A 23,901-nucleotide genomic window follows, 5' to 3' on the forward strand; every position below is an offset into this window, starting at 1 on the left:
TTTAGCTTAGCTAGCACCTAGGGAAACCTACCAAACCTGTACATTTTTGAAAACTAGACACCTAGTGGAATACAGGATGGGGTGACCTCACCAGGTTCTGTTGCCCAGAATCCTTTGGAAACCTAAAAATATGGCACAAAACACTTTTTCCTCACATTTTGGTGATAGAAAGTTCTCGAATCTGAGAGGAGACACAAATTTCCTTTTACGCAGCATTCCCCTAAGTCTCCCGATAAAAATGGTACCTCACTTGTGTTGGTAGGCCTTGTGCCCGCGACAGGAAATGCAGCAAAACGCAACATTGACACATTAACTTTTTACATTGAAAACTGACTTACTTTTTGGAAAGTGCCTTGCTGTGGATTTTGGTCTCTAGTTCAGCTGGCACCTACGAAAACCTACCAAACCTGTGCATTTTTTAAAACTAGACACCTAGGGGAACTCAGGATGGGGTACCTTGTGGCGCTCTGACCAGGTTCTGTTACCCAGAATCCTTTGCAAACCTCAAAATTTGGCAAAAAAACAATTTTCCTCACATTTCCGTGATAAAAAGTTCTGGAATCTGAGAGGAGCCACACATTTCCTTTCACTCAGCATTCCCCCAAGTCTCCCAATAAAAATTGTACCTCACTTGTGTGGGTAGGCCTAGTGCCTGCGACAGGAAATGCCCCCAAAACACAACATGGACACAACACATTTTCCCAAAGAAAACTGACCTGTTTTTTGCAAAGTGCCTAGCTGTGGATTTTGGCCTCTAGCTTATCCAGCACCTAGGAAAACCTAGCAAACCCGGACATTTCTGAAAACTAGACACATAGGGGAACCCAGGATGGAGTAACTTGTGGCGCTCTCACCAGGTTTTATTACCCAGAATCCTTAGCAAACCTCAACATTTTGCAAAAAACACGTTTTCCTTACATTTCGGTGCTGCAAAGTTCTGGAAACTGAGGGGAGCCACAAACTTCCTTCTACCAAGCATTCCCCCTCATCTCCGATAAAAATGGTACCTCACTTGTGTGGGTAGGCCTAGTGCCCGTGACAGTAAATGCACAAAAACACTATGTGGACACAGTCCCCCCCACATTTAATTAGAGTTAGCTCCGTGGAGGTGTTTGTCCCAGAGGCTGCGAAGGGGCCCCCCTCTCTGGTCTGATCCTGGCCCTAGGGACCCCATTCCCCAGGGCCCAACTAAAACATTTTATTTTTTGGGACTGAGGTGGGCTGCGTAGCCTCCTCTTTAGGCCAATCTCAGTCCTGCTGCATTTAATTAGATGTTAGCCCTGTGGAGATGGTGGTCCCCAAGGCTGCTGGGGGGCAGGCGCCCCCCTCACATTTTAGATATTAGCCCTGGGGAGGTGGTGGTCCCCGGGGCTGAGAAGGGGCCAGGAGGCCCAACGCATTTGATTATATCATCTTCCCCAGGAAGGTGGCAGTCCCTGAGGCTGCTGGGTGGCTGGGCACCCCCCATGCATTTCATACTGTGTTTGGCCCCAGGGAGATGACGGTCCCTGGGGCTGCAGGGTGGGGGGGCAGCTGCCCTTCCTTTGATTATATTTTCTGCCCCAGGGAGGTAACGGTCCCCTGGGCTGCGGGGGGCCGGGCACCCCCCACCCCACATTTAATACTGTGTTTGGCCCTGAGGAGGTAGCTGTCCCCTGGGCTTCAGGGGGCTGGGTGGTCCCTCCGCATTTAATACTGTTCTGCCCCGGGAGGTGGTGGTTCCTGGGGCTGCGGGGAGCTGCACAGCCCCCCTGCCTTCAAAATTTAAATGCCCCTAGCCCATCCAGGGGCTGTTTACAAAACAAGTACAGGAGTCTGTCCTTTTTAAAAAAAATGTTTGCGGATCTGCCACAGCTCTGGCCGATTTTTTTTTTTTTTAATGCTCTTTGCTCTCGTTGCTCGCTCTGGGACCCCAGCACTAGAACTGAGGGGTCAGGGTGTACATGCTCTGTCCCCTTCTCTTTTTTAAAATCTTATTTCTCTGGGACTCGACGGAAGTCTATTTCCAACAGGCTGCCAAAACTTCCTTGTTTAAGTGTTGTCAGCCAATCAGATCTCAGCACAAATTCGGCAGGGTTCACAGAGCCTTCACGTCCCTATATATACAAATTTGTTTTTTATTTAATTTCACAAAAACTACTAAATGGATTTACACCAAATAACAAATAGGTTGCTTTCTGAACCAAGAGCTACCTTTCTGTCCAGTGGTTGGGGCACTATTCATGTTCAATTTCCCTATGGAAAAATGCATGGGGGGACAAATATTTTTGGGACCCTCGCTTTTTCTCGGCCCTCACTTGACAGATCACCCCAGACAGCTGCTGAAGTGAGCGTTGTATATTTTTGCAAAATTTCTTGAAGATTCATCAAATGCCGCCAAAGTTAATTAGCAAAACAAAAAATGCTGTTTCTGTAGAAACTAGATCCTAACTATAACTACCTATAATATTTACATTGTGAACCGGTACTTTCTTTGCATAATTCTTGTACAAGAACTAGTGTGCCAACTCTGTGCAACAGCAGCATATCTACAGATGTATTTACAGATGTCTCTGCTCTTTTTCTAGCTGGATCTGCAGTGGGTTCAGGTTCTCAGTGAAGGATGGGCCACGCCTTTAAAGGGTTTCATGCGTGAGAAAGAGTACCTCCAAGTACTCCATTTTGATATCCTGCTAGAAGGTAAGATTTCCAGTTGCATACACATTTCCTAAACACTTTCTAGGTTTGTGGTCTGAATAAATATACTCAATCTTTTTTGATGTTGCCGAACTTGAAAAGACTGTTAAAAAGACGACCTGCAATATTGCTGAAAGTAGGTGAGACTCTATGATAAGCACATGTAATCCTACGCCCAGTATTGTTGTCAAGTGGTTTTCAGGATAAAGGCGATACATGTTTTTATGAAACTGATATGTTGCCAGCTAGGAATAGTTAACCTGCACCTTTGAATTCCTTTCAGGGCACTTCCATCTTTTGTCTGACAGAGCAGTTTTGCGGGTTTTCTGCTGTTAGCAAGAAATCTGTTTGTTAGTGTTGCAGGAGGTGACAAAGTTACACACAAAAATGTAATTCTCTCATCGTAAATCTCCTTTGTAATCCTTATTTTAACAAAGGTGGTTGTTTAAGGGACAATGTATAATTAATTCTAAATAATCCTCTGTCTTGACAATGTATTACTTTCCCCTCCATGATTTATATGTGCGCTCTGTGAGAGATTCTCCACTTTCCTGCCTCCTGAGAAGATTTTCGAAGTCCCAGAAACATCAGCAGGATGAACCAGCAATGTCCTGTCAGTCCATGTAAAAAGCACATGCAGCAAAATGGGTCTAGGACTGAGAGTGTCCCCTACATATGCTATTCCTTCAGGTAGACTGCAAGTGATGGTGTTACTTACAGTTGGTTTAATTGCAGAAGTGTCTGTTTAATGCAGAAGAAAGGCTCCGTGGTCTTTGTTCCTTTAGTAGGACTTACAGTTTAAAGAGAGTGGCAGAGTGAAGTCTTGGCACCCCTGTCACCATGGTCCATGCACCAGAACAGGGAGTCACACAGCAAGCCTTTCTATTCGTGATTTCCTCTAATAGTGAGTTTGACTTTTTTAACTCATTTCAAAGCCAATGGACTAGTGCTGATGCTAAAGGTCTAGTGTGAGAAGTAGTTCCCCTTTGATTGCTGATCCTGCTTGTATTTTTTCACAGGACTTCGAGTTGCTTACATTTAAAAAAGGTGTGGAAAGGATTCTCTTGGTCTATCTCATAGTTCATTGAAACAGCAACTTGACAACTCAACCCATGGTATAATCAGCCAAAAAAAGCTAAATAGCATGGCCAATTAATGATTTTCTGTAGCACTGCATTAACTAAAGCAAAATGGGAACGCCTTAAAACAGTACCTAAAAACTGAAAGGTACATTAACCTTGGCAGTACCGGTTGCATAATTGTACTGTATTGCATTTCAAAATTGCTTTCTTACCTCCTGTTGGAGCCAAGTAATGCTTATAAGGGGTATATAAATGCCATTCAGAGCGCCAGGCCAGCCCACAATAACAGCAGACTAAATATTGTTCCCAAGGAGAGTGACCATGTCTTCTGGTGATTTACATGTCTTAAAGGTGTCCAATAAATGTTTAGAAGTAGTGATCATGTTGCTTGTGTTAGAATTAAGGTAATGATTCTACACAAGTATAGAGAGCTGACAATATTAGAAAACATCTTACTAAATCGCAACCCTTTATTTATATGAAGTCACAAAAGGTCTGAACAAACAGGTCTGTTCTGTTTCCCCATTGGACATCTACCATGCAAAAATCATTAAAATGTCAAAAAATGAATCACTGCTTTTTGCATTATCATGTCCCTAAAAGTCTAAAGCGAGCAATAGTGGGATCATGTCAGACTCTAAAACATTAGGTACAGACCTACATCAGATTTATATATGTTGACCAACGTGATGGATCATGCATTTTTGCATCAGCTCTTGGGCAAGGAGAACACTGCCACTTACTGTATGACTAACCTGTATGCCATTTGTTTCTGAAGTCAAACGGGGGCATACTAGTTAATATCAGTTCATATCAGTGGCGCTCTGCCCTTTACCACTAGGGAGCAAAATACTACTTCTTGTTTTGTCTTTGGCTTTTGATAGTATTTATAAGAAGACATTGGATTCTAGTTATAGATTGGATGGAGTCATTAGGGCATCCTGCGGATGAACCTTAATTTTTGTAGACTGTTCAAGAATTCAAAATGGACCAATTTAAATCTGACTCTGTTTAGATCCAAAGGTTTTTTTTAACACTGAAGATCACTAGATGATTTGGTACTGTTGATGACTAGGGCCTGATTTAGATCTTGGGGAAGGGATTACTCCATCACAACGGTGATGGATATCCAGTCTGCCAAAATCTAAATACCATAGAAAACAATGGAATTTAGATTTTGGTGGACGGGATATCTGTCACTGTTGCAACAGAGTAACCCCTCTGCCAAGATCTAAATAGACCCTTAGACTTTGACATGACTATGAATGACACCAAAGTGTAGTACAAGGTTTGGGAAATGATGGGAGAAAATAATGCCATATTCTCTAACAGGGTAGTTGACTGAATGACCAAGATTTGGCTGTCTTAATGGGATTGTGTCAAATGTGTGTTTGGAATAAAACAAAGTCATCTGTTCTGTTCCCAGGCCTTGTTCTTTAGTCTCTGTTCATGTGCTTCTGTAAGTGGTCAAAAATAGATGGGTATTGTTTAATTTGATTTAGATTTCATTCCTGAGATTATCCGTTGGCAAACAAGAGTTCAGTACAGATGTAGATAATTTAAGAGGCTTATAAATACGCTTGGAATGCTGTAGTCTGCTATATTTTGGTATCCACGGCAAAACGTTTAATATATGATATAAAAGGTACAGATACAGCCAGGAAAGATTGCATATTATATTGCCAATTGGAAGTGGCAACATGGGAATAATGCTCCACTGCTGACTTGCACAGCTCAGTGAATGTTGATGCAAATTACTGTTTTAGCCTTTCACAAGAACACCTTATTATAGAGGAACAGATCTTTCTGCCAAGGCTACAACTCCTTGATGCTCTAAAAGTGAAAACGATTATAAAGGAAGGGACTATGCTAAATCATAGACCTTTTATAAGGCACTAAAGCAAATGGTGGCTATTTCCAGTGTTTTATTCCATGTCCTCTACTGTATTGCTCTTAGATTTAGAATTTTGAAATGTTTCCATTATGATGATCTGTTTTATTCTCAGTTACTACAGAGTAACGGCAGAAGCAGGTGGTTGATTATTACTCCCAGGTCCCCCTTGCTCTCATCACATTCATTACATACTGCGATACATATACCATCTCACAGACAGAAAAAAGAACAAAAGGAAGACTGGATTACCCAGCCGTCCTCCCTCCCCCCGGGAGTACTTAAGTTGTAGTTACCCAGCATTCCTTTGGTTCTAATTTCTGTCTGCTGACAGAATTAAAGGACAAGCATAATGAAGCTGCTCCTGCGGGGCTGGAGTCGCGGTGTTTCATTCGTTCTTCGCCCACCTTAGCAGCAGGATGGCTGTGACGGCTGGCTGGCTGGATGGTGTGTCTCCTTGACTGCAGGGCTTGCAGGAAGATGCATGTGACAACAGTGGTGTTTTGGCAGGATGGCACGAGACGTAGTGCACATATTCTGAGGTATCTAATTTCCTAGGAGGATATGCCGGGCCCTGCATAGGTGCACCACACAGGGAGTGCATGTCTGTGCATACCAGTGTTGCCATTTGCAGGTTGTTCACTGTGACTTGGGATGCTTAAGTATGCCGACCCTGTTTATGCCCATCTGTATATTCACGAGGTCCTTGAAAGGGAATTTAAGGATCCAGAAAAAATTATGCTTCCTAGATTCATGGCCAAATTGTACCCTTTACAAGACCTGCAGAATGAGTTGCCAGACTCTATTCTGATTGATTCTTTTGTGGCCAGTTTGGTGGAGAGAACATCCTTGGCAGAGGGTTCAGTGATAAAGGATGATGTTGACATGAAGGTTGATGCTTCCCAGCATAAGGTGCATTCTGGCTCACACCTGGCTCTATGGGCTGAGATCTATGGAACTCATGTAGCCCAGTCCCTGATCTCAGACATTAAGGCATTTTGTTGATCTTTGGATGATACGTCTGATTGTTCAGGTTTTGGAACAGATTGAAAGTCAGGTGGAATATTTGTCAGATGTCTCCTTTGATGTGGTAGGGGCATTGGCATTTTTAGTGGGCCTTGTGTAGCGGCCCGACATAACCTGGTTCTCAAATACTGGCAGACTGACTCTGCCCTGAAAGCATCAGTTTTCAGGTTGCCTTTTTAGGGTAACTGAAACTGTTTGAGGCAGAGTTGAAGGATAAACTTTGCAAGTTATTTAAGGAAACGATGCATTCCTCCTCCTTGAAGCTTGCTTCTTCTGACAAACAGTATGTGAAACCTAAATCCCCCTTTCTCGGAGACAGTATCCCTGATCTCACAGAGGGTTTCAAACTCGGAGGAGTAGAGATGTGAAAGCTAAGTCTCCCCTGAAACCTCATTCCTAAATATATGGTGGAGAATCAGGAGTGTGTCATTGGAGGTCAGATCCAACGGTTTCTCCAGGCCTGGGAGGGATCTACTTCAGACAACTAGGTTTTGAACATCTTGAGACAGGGTTACAGGATAGACTTTGTGAAGATTCCTCCTTCTTCGGGGGTCTATCTGACTCCGTGGCCCTCCAGGGGGAGAAGAGGTTGGCTCTGACTTACGGCATTTTCTCTCTTACGCAGAAGGGAGCCATTCTGGAAGTTCCTCGGAAGGAGATGGGCAGGGGGTTCTATTCCATAGTCTTTCTGGTTACAAAGTCCACAGGAGGTTTCAGGATTGTACTGGACCTGAAGGTGCTCAACAAAATTGAACAGTCCCTGCCCTTCAAGATGGAAACTCTGCAGAGGATGATCCCCTTAGTGATATGCACCCTGGATCTTCAGGAGGCATATTACCATGCTATGATTCATCCTCACTTCAAACAGCAACTATGGTTCAGAAGACCTGTTATCAATTTTAGGTACCGCCGTTCAGCCTCAGGTCAGCGCAGAGATTATTCACCAAGGTAGTGGCTCACGTGGTAGCTTTGGTTCATCTTCTGGGCATTCATATACATCCCTACCTGGACAATTGGCTTCTCCATGCTCCATCGGAGAAGCAGGTCCTTCATGATATGAAGTTGGTTTGCTCAGTGATCATGGATTTCTGCTCAATCGAGGGCAATGTCAGTTGGTTCCAACCAGGGATCTGACGTTTATTCGAGAAAGAGTTTTTCTTGTGGTTTCCAGAGCTTCTCTCTTGATGTCGCTGGCTTTGAGGGTGATGGGCTATGCTTCACTTACTATCCGGCAGTGGTTGCGGCTGCTGGGTCACATGGCGGCGGTGGTGGTCACGGTTCCTTGGGTAAGGTTTCATCTTTGACAGCTGTGGGTTCATTGTCTTTCCTTTTGGGATCCAGGGTGGGGGTATTTCGACTGTGTGTTCCCTGTGACTGCAGGGATCATCAAGGACCTGCTTTGGTGGATTCTGCAGGACAATCTTTCCAAGGGTATGCCTTTGCACCAGAATCTGCATTTGTTCGCATGATGGATGCCAGAGCTTTTGAGTGGGGGCAGGCTCAATGGTCTTTGCAGAAACACTCTTCCAATTGGAGGGAACTAATGGCTGTTCAGAGAGGTATTATGAGGTTCTGCCATGTTCTGGTGGGTCACAATCTTGTGCAGTAGTTAGACACCCAGGTGACAGTGGCATATCTGAATCATTGGGAAGATTCAGTCCAGTTCCCTGAATGCTGTGACTGTCCCATTTTTTAAGTGGGGGTGGTCATCTGCAGTCTCTCGTGGTGGTCCACATCAGGGGGATGGACATTGGGGTGGCGGATTCTCTAAGTCATTTTTTACCCCCGCCCAAGAAATGTCTCTCACGAGGAATGTCTTTCATCAGGTTTGCATGAGGATTAGTGTTACTTTCCTGGACCTCTTTGCTTCCCACCTCAAAGTGCAGATTCCCAGATTTTGTGCCTGAAGCCCTTAGGAGGGGGTCTGGATGCATTGACCATTGCTAGGCCAGACTAGCTGTTATATGCCTTTCTTCCAATTCCTTTCATTCCCAAGTGTCTGGCTTAGCTGTTGGGAGAGTCCTGGGCAGTGGTGATGGTGGTGCCATTTTGGCCCGATGCGCCTAGATTCCCAGGCTCAAATTTCTGTCAATTCTGGGTCCATGGATAATTCCATGCTCCCCCTCTCCTCTGTGGTTGGCTCAGTTCCTGTCCCTGCTGAGATTACGTCTCTCATTTTGGAAATTGAAAGGAAGGGGTTGAAAAGTAAGGGACTTCCCCATAATTTAGCTGTGGCCATCCAACATACATAAAGACCTTCCATTTTGAAATCATATGAAAGGCATAGGGGTAGTTTCCAGCACTGGTGTGGACTTCCTCAGCCGTCCCTCCTAGACTGTAATCTAAGTGATGTTCTACAGTTTTTGTAGGAAGGTTTGGAGAAGCAGATGGCAGTGTCTTCTCTGCGGGCCCAATGGGTGGCTATTAAGGCTTTCAGGCCCTTTGGGGGAACCTCGTCGATGTGGAAGACTTGGTGGCTAGTTTGCTGCTTAGCTTTTCCATTTCTCACCCTTTGGTGAAGCCTTTGTTTCGCTTGTGGGATTTGATTCTGGTGTTGAAAGCCCTGGCTTTGGGCCCTTAGAGCCTTTGGAGGTTGTTGATATCAAGTTTGTATTCCAAAGTGGTGTATCTGGTGGTGATCACTTCTGCAAGGTGCATTGGTGAACTGGCTACCCTGATGGCTAGGGAACTATTCTGGTCTTTTTTAGAGGGTGTGGGTCATACTGAAGTTGGATTCCTCCTTTGTGCTGAAGATGGTTCATAAGACTCAGGAGGTGATTCTCTCTGTGTTGTTGTCTGAGCCCAGTTCTTCTGAGGGAGACCAGTGGTCCTTGTTGGACATGACGTGAGCATTGTTGGTCTGTCTGGAGCAGATGAGTTTGTTCAGGAAGACAGACTCTTTCTTTTGGTTGGGGCTTCTTCCCTGTGGGATAAGGCTTCCTCCTTTTCCGTTAGTCAGTGGATCAAGCAGTTGATTGCTATTGCTTACTCTCTGTCAGGGTCTCCTCCTCCTGCTGGGGTTTAGGGAAGATTAATCCAGAGGGTGTCTGCTTCTTGGGCTGAGTTGAAAGGATTGTCCATCTCTGAGATTTGCAGGGCTGCTACTTGGGTGTTCTCTAATATCTTTGTCAGGGATTATCGTCTCCTAGAATGTGTTGTGTGATTAATTTTGGGTTGAGAGTTTAGCATTATGTGAAATCCTGAATTGCTTGGTTGCCTGTCTGAATAAATCACTTTGGGGTGCTGCAGTTATGGTGTTTGTCTCCTTTATGTGATGTCTTTATATATGAGTGCCGAGGTCTCGGCTTGGCTATTCTCAATATGTAATGAATGGGACGAGGACCGGGGACCTGAGGGTAATGTTCTATTATTTTCCGGTAATCTTCACTACTCCTGGTCCTGTTGTCCTCATCCCATTCATTATGCCCATCCCTACCTCCCAGATGGCTGGCCTTCATATGTGGGGCTTGGTAGTTCAGAAGGAATGCTGGGTAAGTATGACTTTAGTACTTCATGTAGGAGGGGGTGAGGTAGGGTATTCCAGTATTCCTTTAATCTGTCTGTTAGATAGTTCTGCTGTGATCCATCTCATTCCAAAGCATATTTAATTATGAAAATAATATAATATTTGGAGTTTGCAGTTTGTACACATCCATTGGTTGTTTTGTTTAGCTATCCTTTAATGGTATCAGACTAAGCCAGTTTTTGTCATTTTTCATAGGATGTCTCTTGTGGGGACACTTTCGTCTTATTTTATATATTGTCCTTAATTACCATGCTTTTGCTGTAAATGTTGTAATGTATAATTATTATATCAGTTGGTATTCTAGAAATGTAGTGGATTTTAACAATGATACGCAATTGAGAAACTAGGCCCAGGGTTTACTGAGGCTTTATGCTCGTGCAAAACGATGCAAAGTCTGGCACGAAAAGCTGTTTTGGGCTTAAAAGCTGCCCTTTTCCTAGTGCCTAAACTACTTTGCATCAAGGAGACATCAATGGGCCAGGTCAGTGTAAACTTTCATAGTTTTTTGCAAACATCGCCACTCTACTGAGATAGGTAGATAAAGCTTTGCGTAAAAAAGTAGCATCTAGAGAAGTAGGCATAAATAATGGTAACATAATAATTGTAATGAATGGGACAGGGATAACAGGACCAGGAGTAATGAAGATTACCTGTAAGTAATAAGTCATCAGACATTTGTATACTCGTTTAATGTGCACTTATATGTGCAATATAATCATTGCATTCGTTCGCCTGTTCAACCTGTATTGAATTAACATGGTTATGTGTTCCTGATAACTTTTTCTCAGATGAACATTCCTTTAGGTCAGATACACCACTCCAAATTTCCAGTGGTGAGTTGATGTTATTTGTTTTCTTCCTGATAATTTTTTGGAGTCCTTCCCCTTACGTTTCATATCCCACAAAATCAGTGTGAGACCAGTTTACTAAGGATTTTTTCCATTCGACAGAGAAGGGGAAAAAGCCTTACTAAATAGCCTCTGTGAGCTTCTCTAGAGCCTCACCTCGAATATCTTGATACCAAAACCCAACGCTGCTTACAACATGCTTTAAATGTAAGATTTTAATGAAAATTGAATTGCACTATTACCTTTTATGAAAATTAGATCAAAATCAATATGTGAACAGGCAGTGATCTGATCAGGCCAAGCTTTTTTGTGCATTTTTTTTGGTATTCGAGGAGATGCTTGTAACTGTTTAGGATGACGTCAACCAAAGACATCATGCTTGATGATCATTCTGAACTCCTAATCTTACTCTGTAGCCCACTGTAAAAAAAAAAAACCAATGGAGGCACACGTCTGATGAGGGTTTTAATTAACTCTCGTCACATAATTATATAAATGGGCCTAATGTGTAATGTGGAACTCATTTGGATATTTGCTGTGATCCATCTCATTTCAAAGCATATTTAATTATGAAAGTAATATAATATTTGGTGTTTGCAGTTTGTACACATCAATTGAATGATTTGTTTAGCTATCCTTAAATGGTATCTGACTAAGCCAGTTGTTTGTCATTTTCATAGGACGTCTCCTGTGGGGACCTTTTCGGCTTATTTTGCATATTATTCTTAATTACCATGCGTTTGCTGTAAATGTTGTAATGTTCAATGATTATATCAGTTGGTATTCTAGGAATGTAGTGGATTTTATAAATAACAACACAATCAAGAAACTAGCCCCGGGTTTACGAAGGCTTTATGCTGGTGCAAAGCGGTACAAAGTCTTGCACACAAAAACTGTTTTGAAGTGAACAGCTGCCCTTTCCCTAGTGCCTAGACTACTTTGCATAAAGGGGACAATTTTGGGGCCAGATCAGCGTAAACATTCATAGGTTTTTGCAAACAGCACCACTTTACTGAGATAGCTAGATAAAACTTTGCGTAAAAAAGTAGCATCAAGAGAAGTAGGCATAAATAAGGGTAACATGAAAATGTGTCTAAAAACTCCAACACATTTTATATGTGCAGCAGTTCACAACACACATCCAGAGCTTGAGATCCTTCTGAGTTTGTCTAGGCACAGGAGTTTGGACCTGAACGGTATAGTTGCAGCGCAAATTCTATGCTAAACTGCGCACATTCTGTGCCATTTTGTGAGGAAGTGTGACACACATGGCAATCTTTTGTGTGCAGCAGGCCCATTTTAATGAATGCTGTTCTCTACTGAGTTTCCTCTTGTGCAAAATAGCAAATCTGGTTGCTGGTGCTTATTGTTTGAAAAATGAGTAAATATAGACCTAAGTATTGAACGCATTGTACTCTGCTGTTACAAACAATGCAGAGTATTTCCTAAAGAGTCATTGTCTCTAGGGGTTATCACTGTAGGAATTGTAATTGATTATTGGGGAAGCGAGCAGGGGGAAAGGTAGAACACATAGTTATGATGGGGATAAGGCAGTCAAATGGAAACAGAGGCAGAACATAATTTGTAAAGTGTATATATATATATATATATATATATATATATATATATATATATATATATATATAGCTAGTAGGTAGTTATAGTTAAGACCATCTTTTTCCATAGACAGACCATTTTTTGTTTTGCCAATAACTTTGGCACCGTTTGAGGAATCTTCAAAAAAACTGAAAAGTTATAGGACACCCACTTTAGCTGTTGTCTTGAACGTTTCGGGGTGATCCGTAAAGCAGGGGCTGAGAAAAAAGGGTGGACCCAAAACACATTTTCCCTTTCTGTGTCTATGGGGATTTTGCATTCTTTAGACACGGCTACAGGCCAAACCGCTGAACGGAATTACACCAAATTTGGCAGGAAGCTAGATCTTGGTCCACAGATTGTGTTTTATGTGATTCGGTGAAAATCCAATCAGTAGATTCAGAAATATTTACGTAAAAAAAATATAGATATATTAGGACATGGATCCCCACAGATCCACCTATGGTGGATCTGCAGATCCAGGGAAAAAGCAAGGCCTGATTGGTTGGCCGCAACCTGACAGAAAAGTTGTGCCCACCATTCTGTTTGTCGTATCGGCTGGGGGGTGGGAAAAAAAAGGTGCAAAAACACATAAGGGGCCAGGATACATTATCCTGAACCCATAGGACACGTAGAGGGGTTCCTTAGGAACCCGTCGTGGGCAAAAAAACAGCCCAATTATTTTTTGTCAGATCCGTGAATCCTTCGCAGGACTCAGGGATGGCCCCCTATGTAAATTTGCAGTAGATCCTTGGATTCAAAGAAACATTTGAAAAGAAACACTCAAAGGCCATGCACAGCTTGGGTTTGGGTTCATATGGGATGGTTGCCCGCAGGAACTGGAGAAAGGCGGTGCATGGCACTGGTTATATTAACATATATGTTAAAAAAAACATAGAAATTCACTGAAAAAAACGAAGGTTACAGGAACATTATAGTTAAGCTGATATTTTACTCATTCAAAACCAAAAAAATTCAGCAGTTATAGTTATGCTTATAGTTATACTTATCTGAAGAAACTATAACTTGTGCCGGGAAATACCGTTAGACAGTGAGTGATAGTTTCTTAACATAAGTATAACTATAACTGTTGAATTTCTATGGTTTTGTGTTGGTAAAACATCAGCTTAACTATAACGTCCCTGTAACCTTTGTATTTTTTTTTATGGGAAATAAATCCCTCAATAGAAGAGTAGAGTAGTTGTTGGTAGATAATAATTTGTTTTTCATATAATGTTTCAACCAAACTTTTGCACCTTCTGAGCATTGTAAATTAGAGGTGTCATTAATACCCAACTGATTAGTACTGAGTTTACTGACCTCTGAAGGGTGTAAGGATGAACTGGACTTACTGAGATTCAAACATGCAGATATCTGTGGTGATTATTGAACCCACTAAGGTCTATAAGCACATATTTGGGTCCTGTTTCACAAAGGTAACTTTTGAGTATGTTTACACTTTGGAGTATGTTTACTATTTTCAGTATTCACAAACTCCAAGTATAAACTTAATACACATGGGTATGTTACAGGTCTTCATCCCCGGAGTGTAGCAGTTGGCTTACTCTTGTGTGGTAAGTGATGTTCCTCTTGAAACTACTCCTGGACCCTTCCTAAACCCCTCTTACTCCTCCATAATCCCATCGTCTTTTGTAGTAAATCTGCCCATTCTTTAAGCCACACCCCTGTTTGTCTCCCACATTTAATACTAAAACCTATACTTACATGTGCGTAGACTCCACAGTGGGGACAGAGATCTCTGCAAACATAATTTGAAGGCATAAAACTCTACATGTAGTTTGTGAATTGCAATTTGTAGTACGTTTTGTAATACTACTAAAAATACCACAAAGTACCGTTTGTAACCCAGATGTGTATGTTAGACTCTGGAGGCTGTGTTGAAGAAGTGAGTTATGTGAAGTCAATTAATAAAAGTGAATATGGGAGTCTGGATGCAAAAGAGTTAAAGGGGGACAGCATTTTCTATGTCAAAGTGGCCAAAAAAATAAAAAATGCTAGGAATACAGTATGAAAGATGGAGTACTTCAGTGCTCCCCCTTTCAGTTGCTGAGCCACTCGTGATCACAGCAGAAGTGGCCTCAAGTTTCCAGTTCCCTACTTCCTCAGCATAGTAAACTTTTTGCACATTGTCCAAAATCCCCTGAAGGAAGGGTGGTCACATTCGCAAGTTCTCTCACAGAGGTAAGAAATGAATTTGTTTCACATTAGAAGACACTTCATGTCTCATGTGGTACATCATATGGGTACTCAAGACATTTCTTTTTTTCAGAAATTGGAAAACGCCTTTTCATTCATCGCACTGCATTTATTTTGTACTGGTTGATAAGCATTTTAATTTCCAGTGCTTGTACAATGTTAACAGAAACTAATGAATATTAACAGAAACTAATGAATATTTTGAAGATTGGCCTGAGTCAATCTTTGAGCAGAAATCAGTTTGGAGCCATCACTTTGTATTTCGAGATGTTTTCTGTGTTTGTTAGTCCATTTCATTCCTCTCTCTATGTCTCTCTCTCTCTCTCTCTCTCTCTTTCTCTCTTTCTCTCTATCTCTCTATCTCTCTCTCTCTCCCTCTCAACCTCTCCCTCTCTCTCGCTCTATATATATATATATTCACTTTAAAAACTAAAGGTTAGGGGGACACTATAGTTAGGCTCACATTTTAAATGTACAAAACCATAGAAACTCACCAGTTATAGTTAGAGTTATCTAAATTAACTATCCAGCAAGAGCATGGACTAGCGCATGTGTCTCAGTTGCAAAAAAACTATTGTATATAGAAAAGGGTTCGTAGCCCACCCATTTCTTACCATTTGTTGGCTTCATATCACAGGCTCCTTAATTGGCCAGTGCACGAGAAACGTAATTTTCCTTCATGTCTGTGGAGCTGGGACCAAGCACAGATTAAATGATTTTAATCCATGCCCATCCGCTGCTCCCAACATGAATTGGGGTACTATTTCTCATGCCCCCCACTCTTACTGCCTGCTGCTCTATTCATAGTGCTTGCGCTTTTTAAATAATGTTTGCATTTTTTTAATTGTGTATTCTCGCCCTATTGTCCTTGCATCCTCTCCCACCCTCTCGTTGTTTAGGTTGCTTTTTCCTTCCACCTCCCCCACCCACCGCTGTCATTCAGCTTCTTCCCTCTCATACCCATCCTCCCACTACGCGTGTTGGTGTAGATACATATGGGCACATTGGTCCCTGTTAATTCAGAACCATTGTTTATAGCTTGCATTCATATCTTAATGAAAGTTCTTACCTCTGATAATGTTCCCTGGGGTATTTGGCTTTGCTAATTGTTTTAGATGGATCTGTTTTCGGATGGCAAATTGACCACTGCTTTTAGCTGAACGTGCCTACTTTACACAAGCGGCGCATGGAGGCTACCTGGATCCCTTAGATCAGATCGTTTGTGATTTCCTGTTCTAGAGTACTAGGGGAGTGAAAATAAAAAAACGTTTGCTTTGGCCAAAAGATAAAAGACCACTTTCCTTTACGAATGCACCCAGACATATTAATTCACAGTGCAAAGCACGGACAGTTGCCTGTATGTGGTGCATACATGGGAAATGTGAAGTCACAGCTTCTAACAGTTTAGTATTATACTTCTGAACATTCAAGAAAGAAAATGATGAAAGTGCAGTGCTCGCGCTTTGTGCACAGGCACGGTGGTGCTTCTAGTTAAACGCTCGCTGCTGAGCTATGCAGTGATCTTTAGGTCCTGATTTGGAATCCTAGCAAGTTCTACTCAGCTTTCAACATAAAGAGAGGGAGAAGCTCCAAATAAAACTCTGTCCATAAACAGGTTATTTCTTAAGTGTGAATTACATTTAAGGTACATTAACACAGACACCATAAAAACAAGACGAGTACAATCTCTTCCAAAATCCATTAAAACCAATATTTTTGGAAATCAGCAGGACTGAAATATATGTATGACTCAGCAAAACATGATAAATTCGATTTAAGTTGTGGCCTCGGATTGCGAGAATGAAATATTAAATGAAGAACAACATTGAAATGCAACCCTCTCAATTATTTCACTGCAAGATGATGGAAAAGGCTGCCACACATGGTCAAAGTAAGAACACTAAATGATGCCTTTCTCTTAGTATGCGGCTCTTCCCCCAAGCCTTTTGGCAGTAGAGCGGGGTAAAGCGATGCCTCCGTCCGAGGGGTAGATGAAAACACCACCATTTGCCTTCTCTAGCTTATAATGGAAAGACAATGAACCTTTTGAGAAGGCCAGTGATGTGATGCACTTTTGTGTATGTTACAAACGGGGAGAAGAGAGAATGAACCTTGTAAGAAGAATTACATAAAATGTGTAGCTTAATCCACCCTAGACCGCCCGCATATCCTCTTGACCCACCCCGTGCATCACAGGCTTCAGCGAGACCCCAAGTAGCAGACCACACCTCCACAGCTGGGTTTAGGTGGGGAACAGGAGATTTGCTTGTGTACCGTAGTCCCTGCAGGGTTAGGGGGTAGCCCAGATTTTCCCTAACGGAGCTATTGAGCGCCCCACTATATTCCTTGGGAATGATCCATTTTAAGTAAACGGCTTGAGGGTTTTTTCTCCTTCTCTGTTCTCCTGTTATGCATTACAGCTTTGACCAACATGCCCTCTTGTTCTTCTTGCATAGACCATACAGTGAACTTTTTGTGTAATTTTACTGTGATGATTGGTGCATGCAAGCTCTTGGGGGCATTTTGATGTGCGGGTTTGGATGAATAAAGACTTGTGCTGCGTGTTCTGAAAGAGATGAGTTAAATATCTGAGAGTGTATTTAGGGTGGTATCTTTCAGTGACCTATTTTGTGTGTTCTTTTCTATGTGTTTTATGATATGGGGGCATCCAAAAAAAGAACAAAGCCAAATAGTGCCACCAATTTTTTTATTCATGTTGTACAGCAGTGCAGCATGTTTAAAAAGTAAAACAAAACAAAAAACGCTCTGACATGGCGGGCGTTGGCCGCATCAAAGCAATTTGTTTTTTTACTTTCAGCCTTGCTGCAGACCAGCCGCCCTGCTGTACAACATGAATACAAAAATTGTAAAGCCAATAGATCTACACCCCACTGATAGGATTTAAAAAGGCTAAGGCCAATTTGGGGCCGCTTGTGTTTCTTAAAGGGGGCAAACACCTGCTGTTCATGCTGGACTGTTCCAAACGGACGACAGGCTCCTCCTGTCTGCAGTTTCATTGCGAGCACAAAATTAGGAATTCAAAGCAGTCCTGAGTTTCTAGCAGTGAAAGGAACCAACCTAAGCTTTTCATCCACTACCTTTTCTATTTTTTAAAGACTCTGTAGTATGACTAGTTAACTTATCAAATTGTGGGAAACCCTATTCATTTTTTTCGGTGGTTGCCATCATCAAATTTCCAATTAGGAAAACTCACATTGCATATTTCTACCCAAAAAAACAAAATATTTGTGTTACTTTAAAGGGCAGCCAATGCTTTACTAACAAACTCAAAATCAATTTACTCTTTTTTCCTATGGAGTATTAACTCCTGCTCAACCATGTGTTTGTGCAATTCTAACTATCCTACCCTTTTACCTAGGGTAAGAGCCTCGTTTCCAGCTCTGCCCCTGTGGAGGCAAACAGGTACAGGGCAACAATGGTTATCACATTATTAACTCTTAGAAGTTCCATTATTTTATTTTTTCCACAGGGCTTACTATATATATATAGTGATGTGTGTATGTGTTTGTCAGGCTCTTCAGTGGAACAATTTCATTTCGTGGTCTTGATGAAAAGAGAAGATTCACTGTTTTGGATCTTGAAGGTTCTATTCTGCCCGTGGTAGGGGCGATCCTTTCTGGTAGCCATGGTGCTGCTGACAATGGTACATTTGAGCAGACCGTGCTTTCCAGAAGGAGTCCTTCGAAAGGAAAAACCCCAAAGGGAAACTGACGGTAACTGGAGACTCCCACAAGGCAGCAAAGCTTGAAGCAGGGCTCAGACAGTTGCAGACAAAGTAGTGTAGAAGGGAATATGAAGGACCAGGACGAAAAACAGGAATCATAATCACCAGTAGATAGGATCACAACAAGGAATGAAGAATCAGCAAAGGACCGAAGACACAACAGAAGGAGCAAAGAGTGTTGTATTGCAAAGAGAAATACAGTTTTGACCCTTATGTACCCCAAAACAGGAAGTGATAAAAGAGGAAATAATAACCTGCCATATTGGATAGGGAAAAGCAACAAAGAAACATGGTTGCACCTTCATGATAGATAGCTGTAACAAAAAGTCCTCCTTAAGAATTCTGGCATGAAGAACTACAGAGGACAAAAACATGCCCCCCAAGGAAAAGAAAGTTTCCTAACCAACTGCCCAGCAAAGCTAAGAATGGGCTTCCATGGTCTTCCACAAGAAGAACATTTCCTAACCAACTGCCCAGAAAAGCTAGGAATGGGCTTCTACAGTCTACCACAAGATTCCCCAGGCTTCAGGTTTGGTGCAAGGGACATCCCACAGTACATCCCGGTGGCACCAAAAGGGCAACCGAGGGTTGCTGTGCAGCTCATCACACCGCGTGGGAGGTAGAGGGAAGAGTCACGGGTCGATTTTATGACCGCGGCGTAACAATGCTCTGTTGAACTCTCTTGTAAATGCACTGTCAAGTGGTCTTCTTTCAAAACCTCTGGCTTTAAATCTATCTCCTTTTGCATCTTTCCCTTGTGGAATCCTCTTACGTGGCACAGTGTTCGAGACCCTCAACATACCCCCACAAGGTACGCTATGAATATTTTAGTGGGTGTTTACTGCTGTCATTTAGGTTGGCATGCATGTATTTAAATCTAAGGGGGTTATTCCAACTTTGGAGGAAGTGGTAATCCGTCCCAAAAGTGACGGTAAAGTGAAGGATATACCACCAGCCGTATTACGAGTCCATTATATCCTATGGAACTCGTAATACGGCTGGTGGTAAATCCGTCACATTTGGGACGGATTACCACCTCCTCCAAAGTTGGAATAACCCCCCAAATTGACTTCACTTACTTTCGCTATGACACTTAAATATACAATTTTCAGGGCACAGCACTGCATGTTCAGCCACAAAATATTAGGATTATCGTTCAATTCTGACACTTTGAGCGTAAATTCAAATAGATTAGATGCTCTGCATATTTTAACTTCTTAGAGAATGCACGAGTCTGCTCTGCCTCCACATCTGGAAAATCTTACCACACTACAGTCACACAAGCTTTGCATGAGAAACTCTTTTGAGATTAAAGTATTCCCTTTCTAAGAGTGATTGTGAGCATACAACTTAACTCCCTGGCGAAAGATGCATGGCACCACTTAAATGGGTTCTCATGGCAGAGGAGTATGTGATTGTTAGATTAGATTTAGCACATTAAATAGATGGGTGTCTGAAAGTTATGTCTCTTTTGTGGTCTGCCACTTAGCTGCTGCCTCTTGCACTAAGTGAAAACGTCAAGGAACCCATAGTATTATAGCATTGAAAATAAGTGCTCACTCTCCAGCCATCTATTTACTCTTCCAGTACACATGACCTTCAGTCATTTAGTACAAGCAGATCTCCATATCCTCAGCCATCATTGGTACATGATCAACCACACTCTTCAGATAAGACACATTAAAAACAGCGACAGACAAGCTCTAACTCCATCAGCCATTCTTATCTGCTTCTGAGAGTGTCAGAGAGAACCTTTCTGCACCTGAGGGGAGAAACAAGATGTTTTTTTTCTTGTAATACACGAGCAAGAGAAACTGGCCAAGCAACGCATATTTGGGAGGAGGAAGGAGAGACCGAGGAAAATAAATGTGAGGTGGCAGTGCGGATAGGTAACAAAAAGAAATACACGCCCTCCTATATTAGTGCAGCTTTCAGGCAGGGTCTGCATCTGTAGGTTACAGGCTGTACATCCTAGATGCATCTCAGCATCAGCAAACAAAAGGCTTTTGAGCAGCACACACATATAGGCATTTCCAACCTGTTTTTCCATGTTGTTCCGTCACCTTGTGTCAACTACAACAAATGAAAAATGCAAGGTGTGTGCTGGGATACAAACCGAAGCACAACAAGAGGCTTGGCCTGAAATCCCAGAGCCCAGTGGCTTGGGGCACCTGCTAATTTTGAATTCTGTACATCATCATCATGTCTTTATTCAGTTTACACATGAAAAGCCATAAGTTCACAATAAAAATAACACTTAATATATTAACGATACATTTAAAACAGAGTACACAGTAAAAACAGCTCATTTAAAATGTTAACAATAAAATAAAAACACAAGTCTCAGTACCCACCCCAATGGCTAAACCCAAAAGTTTGAAAGTAGCAGCACAGGCTGTGTAAACCTAAACACAAACACCTAGCTAATGGTCTGCCATGTTAACGGTTATGATGTCCTGGCACCACCCTCACATATAACGGAGTCCAGGACATGTTAGCAGTACAGTGAGAAGAGATACATGTTTAAAAAGTAATACGATTAAACGCCCACAACTAGTACGTGACCCTCAAACATGAAGTAGCATGTATCACTAAGAACATGACAGACATACTCAACTGGATATAGTCATAGCATAAAAATCAGGAGAATGCTTCCTAATACACACAGCAGCGACTACATAATTTACAACGGATCAACTGGTTAGGAACGGATTGTAAGAACAAGGCCTGCCTACGCTGCCTAAAATTTAAAATATGGGTCCTTGTAAATCTCACTCTAATAGAGCGGGAAAAGTGCACAAAAAAAACAAAGTGCATAATGCATTGAACAGACCAACCATCACAAGGACAGACCCTATTTTCTCTAGTCCATTGACCTCTCAGTGGGTAAACCACTATCTAATGAACTAAATTGAGACGGAACCTGCTTAAAATGTTCCTATGGTGGGTAGATCAAATATGACTGCATGCTACACACTGTGGGAATAGATAAGTATGAGACCACCAGACTCTTCAAGAAGTTGTCAGTCCTTTGCAGCCCTTGCCACCCTATGTAATCTGGCCTTTAGTTCTACTTTCGAGCAGTCAAAGGTGAAACACCCTTACTAGGAATAAAAGGTATATTCAGAGACGAATACACCTCCCTGATGTAACACAGCCAGTGTATCTCGGCTACGATGTCCCTATTCAGTGCTGCTTCAGGCTTCGTTCACATCGAGTGACAGAGCAGAATAGGCGGTGCCTTTAAGATATCCTCAATAAAAGGCAGGTCTAGTTGGCTGTGGTAGATGGAGCCAGAAGGGAATTGAGGAACTGAAAGCATACTCCGCAAAATAACATTCTTAGTAGCTCGCACTTTATCTACCCATGAATATCCCCAAATGCTTGCCCCATCGGTTGCAGCTGGCACAACTTTTAACACTATATAGAGTGCATATTGCTTTCAAGGGGCATGAGCCAAGCCTGGCGGCAAATGTAGAGACCACCCCAGAATTTGCAAGCAAGTGCCGTGATTTGATATATATATCTGGGGAGTCCAGCTACCCTTGTGTTATAACAAAACACCAAGATAGCCAAACGTCATGTAGGGACAACTGGAATGCAGACCTTGTTGATACTAAAAATCACAGATATGGAACTTCTTTTTTCCCAGTAGTCATAACATATGTATTCTGGATATTTGTTACGATGTTTAGGTTTCCTATAAATTGAGTGAATGTATTTAGGAGAGACTGCAGTGCAAATGGCGTGTGTAAGAACAGCATCATCCAACTACATCATTACAGGAATGAACCTCTTATCTATCTTTGGTAGATACAGAGGTGGGGTCAAGCAAGGCCTTCTCCAGACTGTTTATATAAAGTGAGAAGAGAAAAGAGTTCAAGATGCAACCTTGTCTGACTCCCCCACTTGACTTGAAAGATTTTGGTACATTCTCCACCTGGGTTGTAGCAGACCCTAGGAGATGCATTTGAATAGATGTTGGACAGTAGATGTATAATTCTATGGTCAACGCTGTTAGCGCGTCGGACCTTAATAAGTAAACTTACATGGAGACGGGTATAGGTCGTTGGACCTTATGACTGCACGTCGAGTTTTTCCCACCATATAACCCCATACCAGTACAGATCAATAACAAATAACAATCAATGACATTAACAATCAATAGGAGTCAGTTATTCCACTCAACATGACCTTGCGGCCATGATTAACCACACCTTGATTTAAAAGTTAGAATGTTTATTTCCCTATATTAACACTGCTAATGTCACGTAACAATCTCAAGATCAAATGATAAACATACAGAAACAACACTGGCTGGCCAAAGCGGCGAAAGAATCGCAATCTAATCAAAGCTTGAGCCACTACACATTCTAAGGTTACAGTATAAATTAATAGCAAGAATAAATGTGCAAATGAAATAACATACATTTAGATTCAGCAAAGAAAATACATCAACTGTTATTACATGTAGCGAACCTCATCAGTGAGAACCCTAACTTACATCAGATTAGAATAGCATGTTTGGGCTTCATGCAAAACAATTGAGTCATTTGTCTCCCAATTTAGTGACAATTCTGTGACACGAGAACATGATGTTGTAGAATATAAATAATACTATCAAATCAGAGACTGTTGCATGCGTGTTATTTTTATAAAACTGAAAAGAAATGGAAATGTAATTATGCTGGTGACCTAATTCTCCATATGTAGGAAAATATAAAGGGTGCTAGAGACCCTGTACAGTTGTAGCGCAAAGTGCTTGCATTAACTGTAGTTGACATATTGTTACTTAATTGAAAACCTCAACAGTCAGATTTCTGGAATATATTTACCGGCATTTTGCAATTTCTCTACTACAGTAAATAAGCACGGACAGACACAGAGCCTAGCTCAGTGCCAGGAATGTCAGGTTATAGACAAATAGACATAGCAATCAATAACATTGTCGGTATAACTGTCCTCAATATGGATCAGCAAACTATGACAGTCTTCATCAACAGGACATCAGGCTGGTCAGCAAGGCATCAGAATTCAGCATTAGAGTTCAGAAAAAGCAAAGTCTCTTCATGCGGTTTGGAAAAGAATAAAACTAAACGCTCATTACAGCTAGGAAGAATATCAATGGCCTCTCTCCTTCTGGTGCAGTCTGGCTAAGTTAGATTTCCTAAAACTACTTCCCATGTCCCTATTGATTCAAAAATTGCATGTTTGCAGTTATTCCCCAAAAAATAAAACCCCAAATCAAAAGTTCTACTAGTACATGGTTCACAGGTCGATGATTGGCTCCTCTT

General features: G+C 41.9%; 1 protein-coding gene across 2 annotated transcripts in view; it reads left to right on the forward strand.

The window, feature by feature from the left end:
• PAPSS2 (3'-phosphoadenosine 5'-phosphosulfate synthase 2) overlaps positions 1 to 23,901 on the forward strand; it is a 173,648-nt gene that overhangs the window by 121,278 nt on the left and 28,469 nt on the right. The window contains exons 7-8 of one of the 2 annotated variants that reach the window (XM_069239887.1): positions 2,568 to 2,679; positions 10,990 to 11,034. In XM_069239887.1, coding sequence (XP_069095988.1) covers positions 2,568 to 2,679; positions 10,990 to 11,034 — 157 coding nt within the window. The remainder of the gene's footprint in view (positions 1 to 2,567; positions 2,680 to 10,989; positions 11,035 to 23,901) is intronic. The other variant, XM_069239888.1, reaches the window with a different exon arrangement.

Source organism: Pleurodeles waltl, chromosome 6 (genome assembly GCF_031143425.1).
Source record: "Pleurodeles waltl isolate 20211129_DDA chromosome 6, aPleWal1.hap1.20221129, whole genome shotgun sequence".
NCBI lineage: Eukaryota > Metazoa > Chordata > Amphibia > Caudata > Salamandridae > Pleurodeles > Pleurodeles waltl.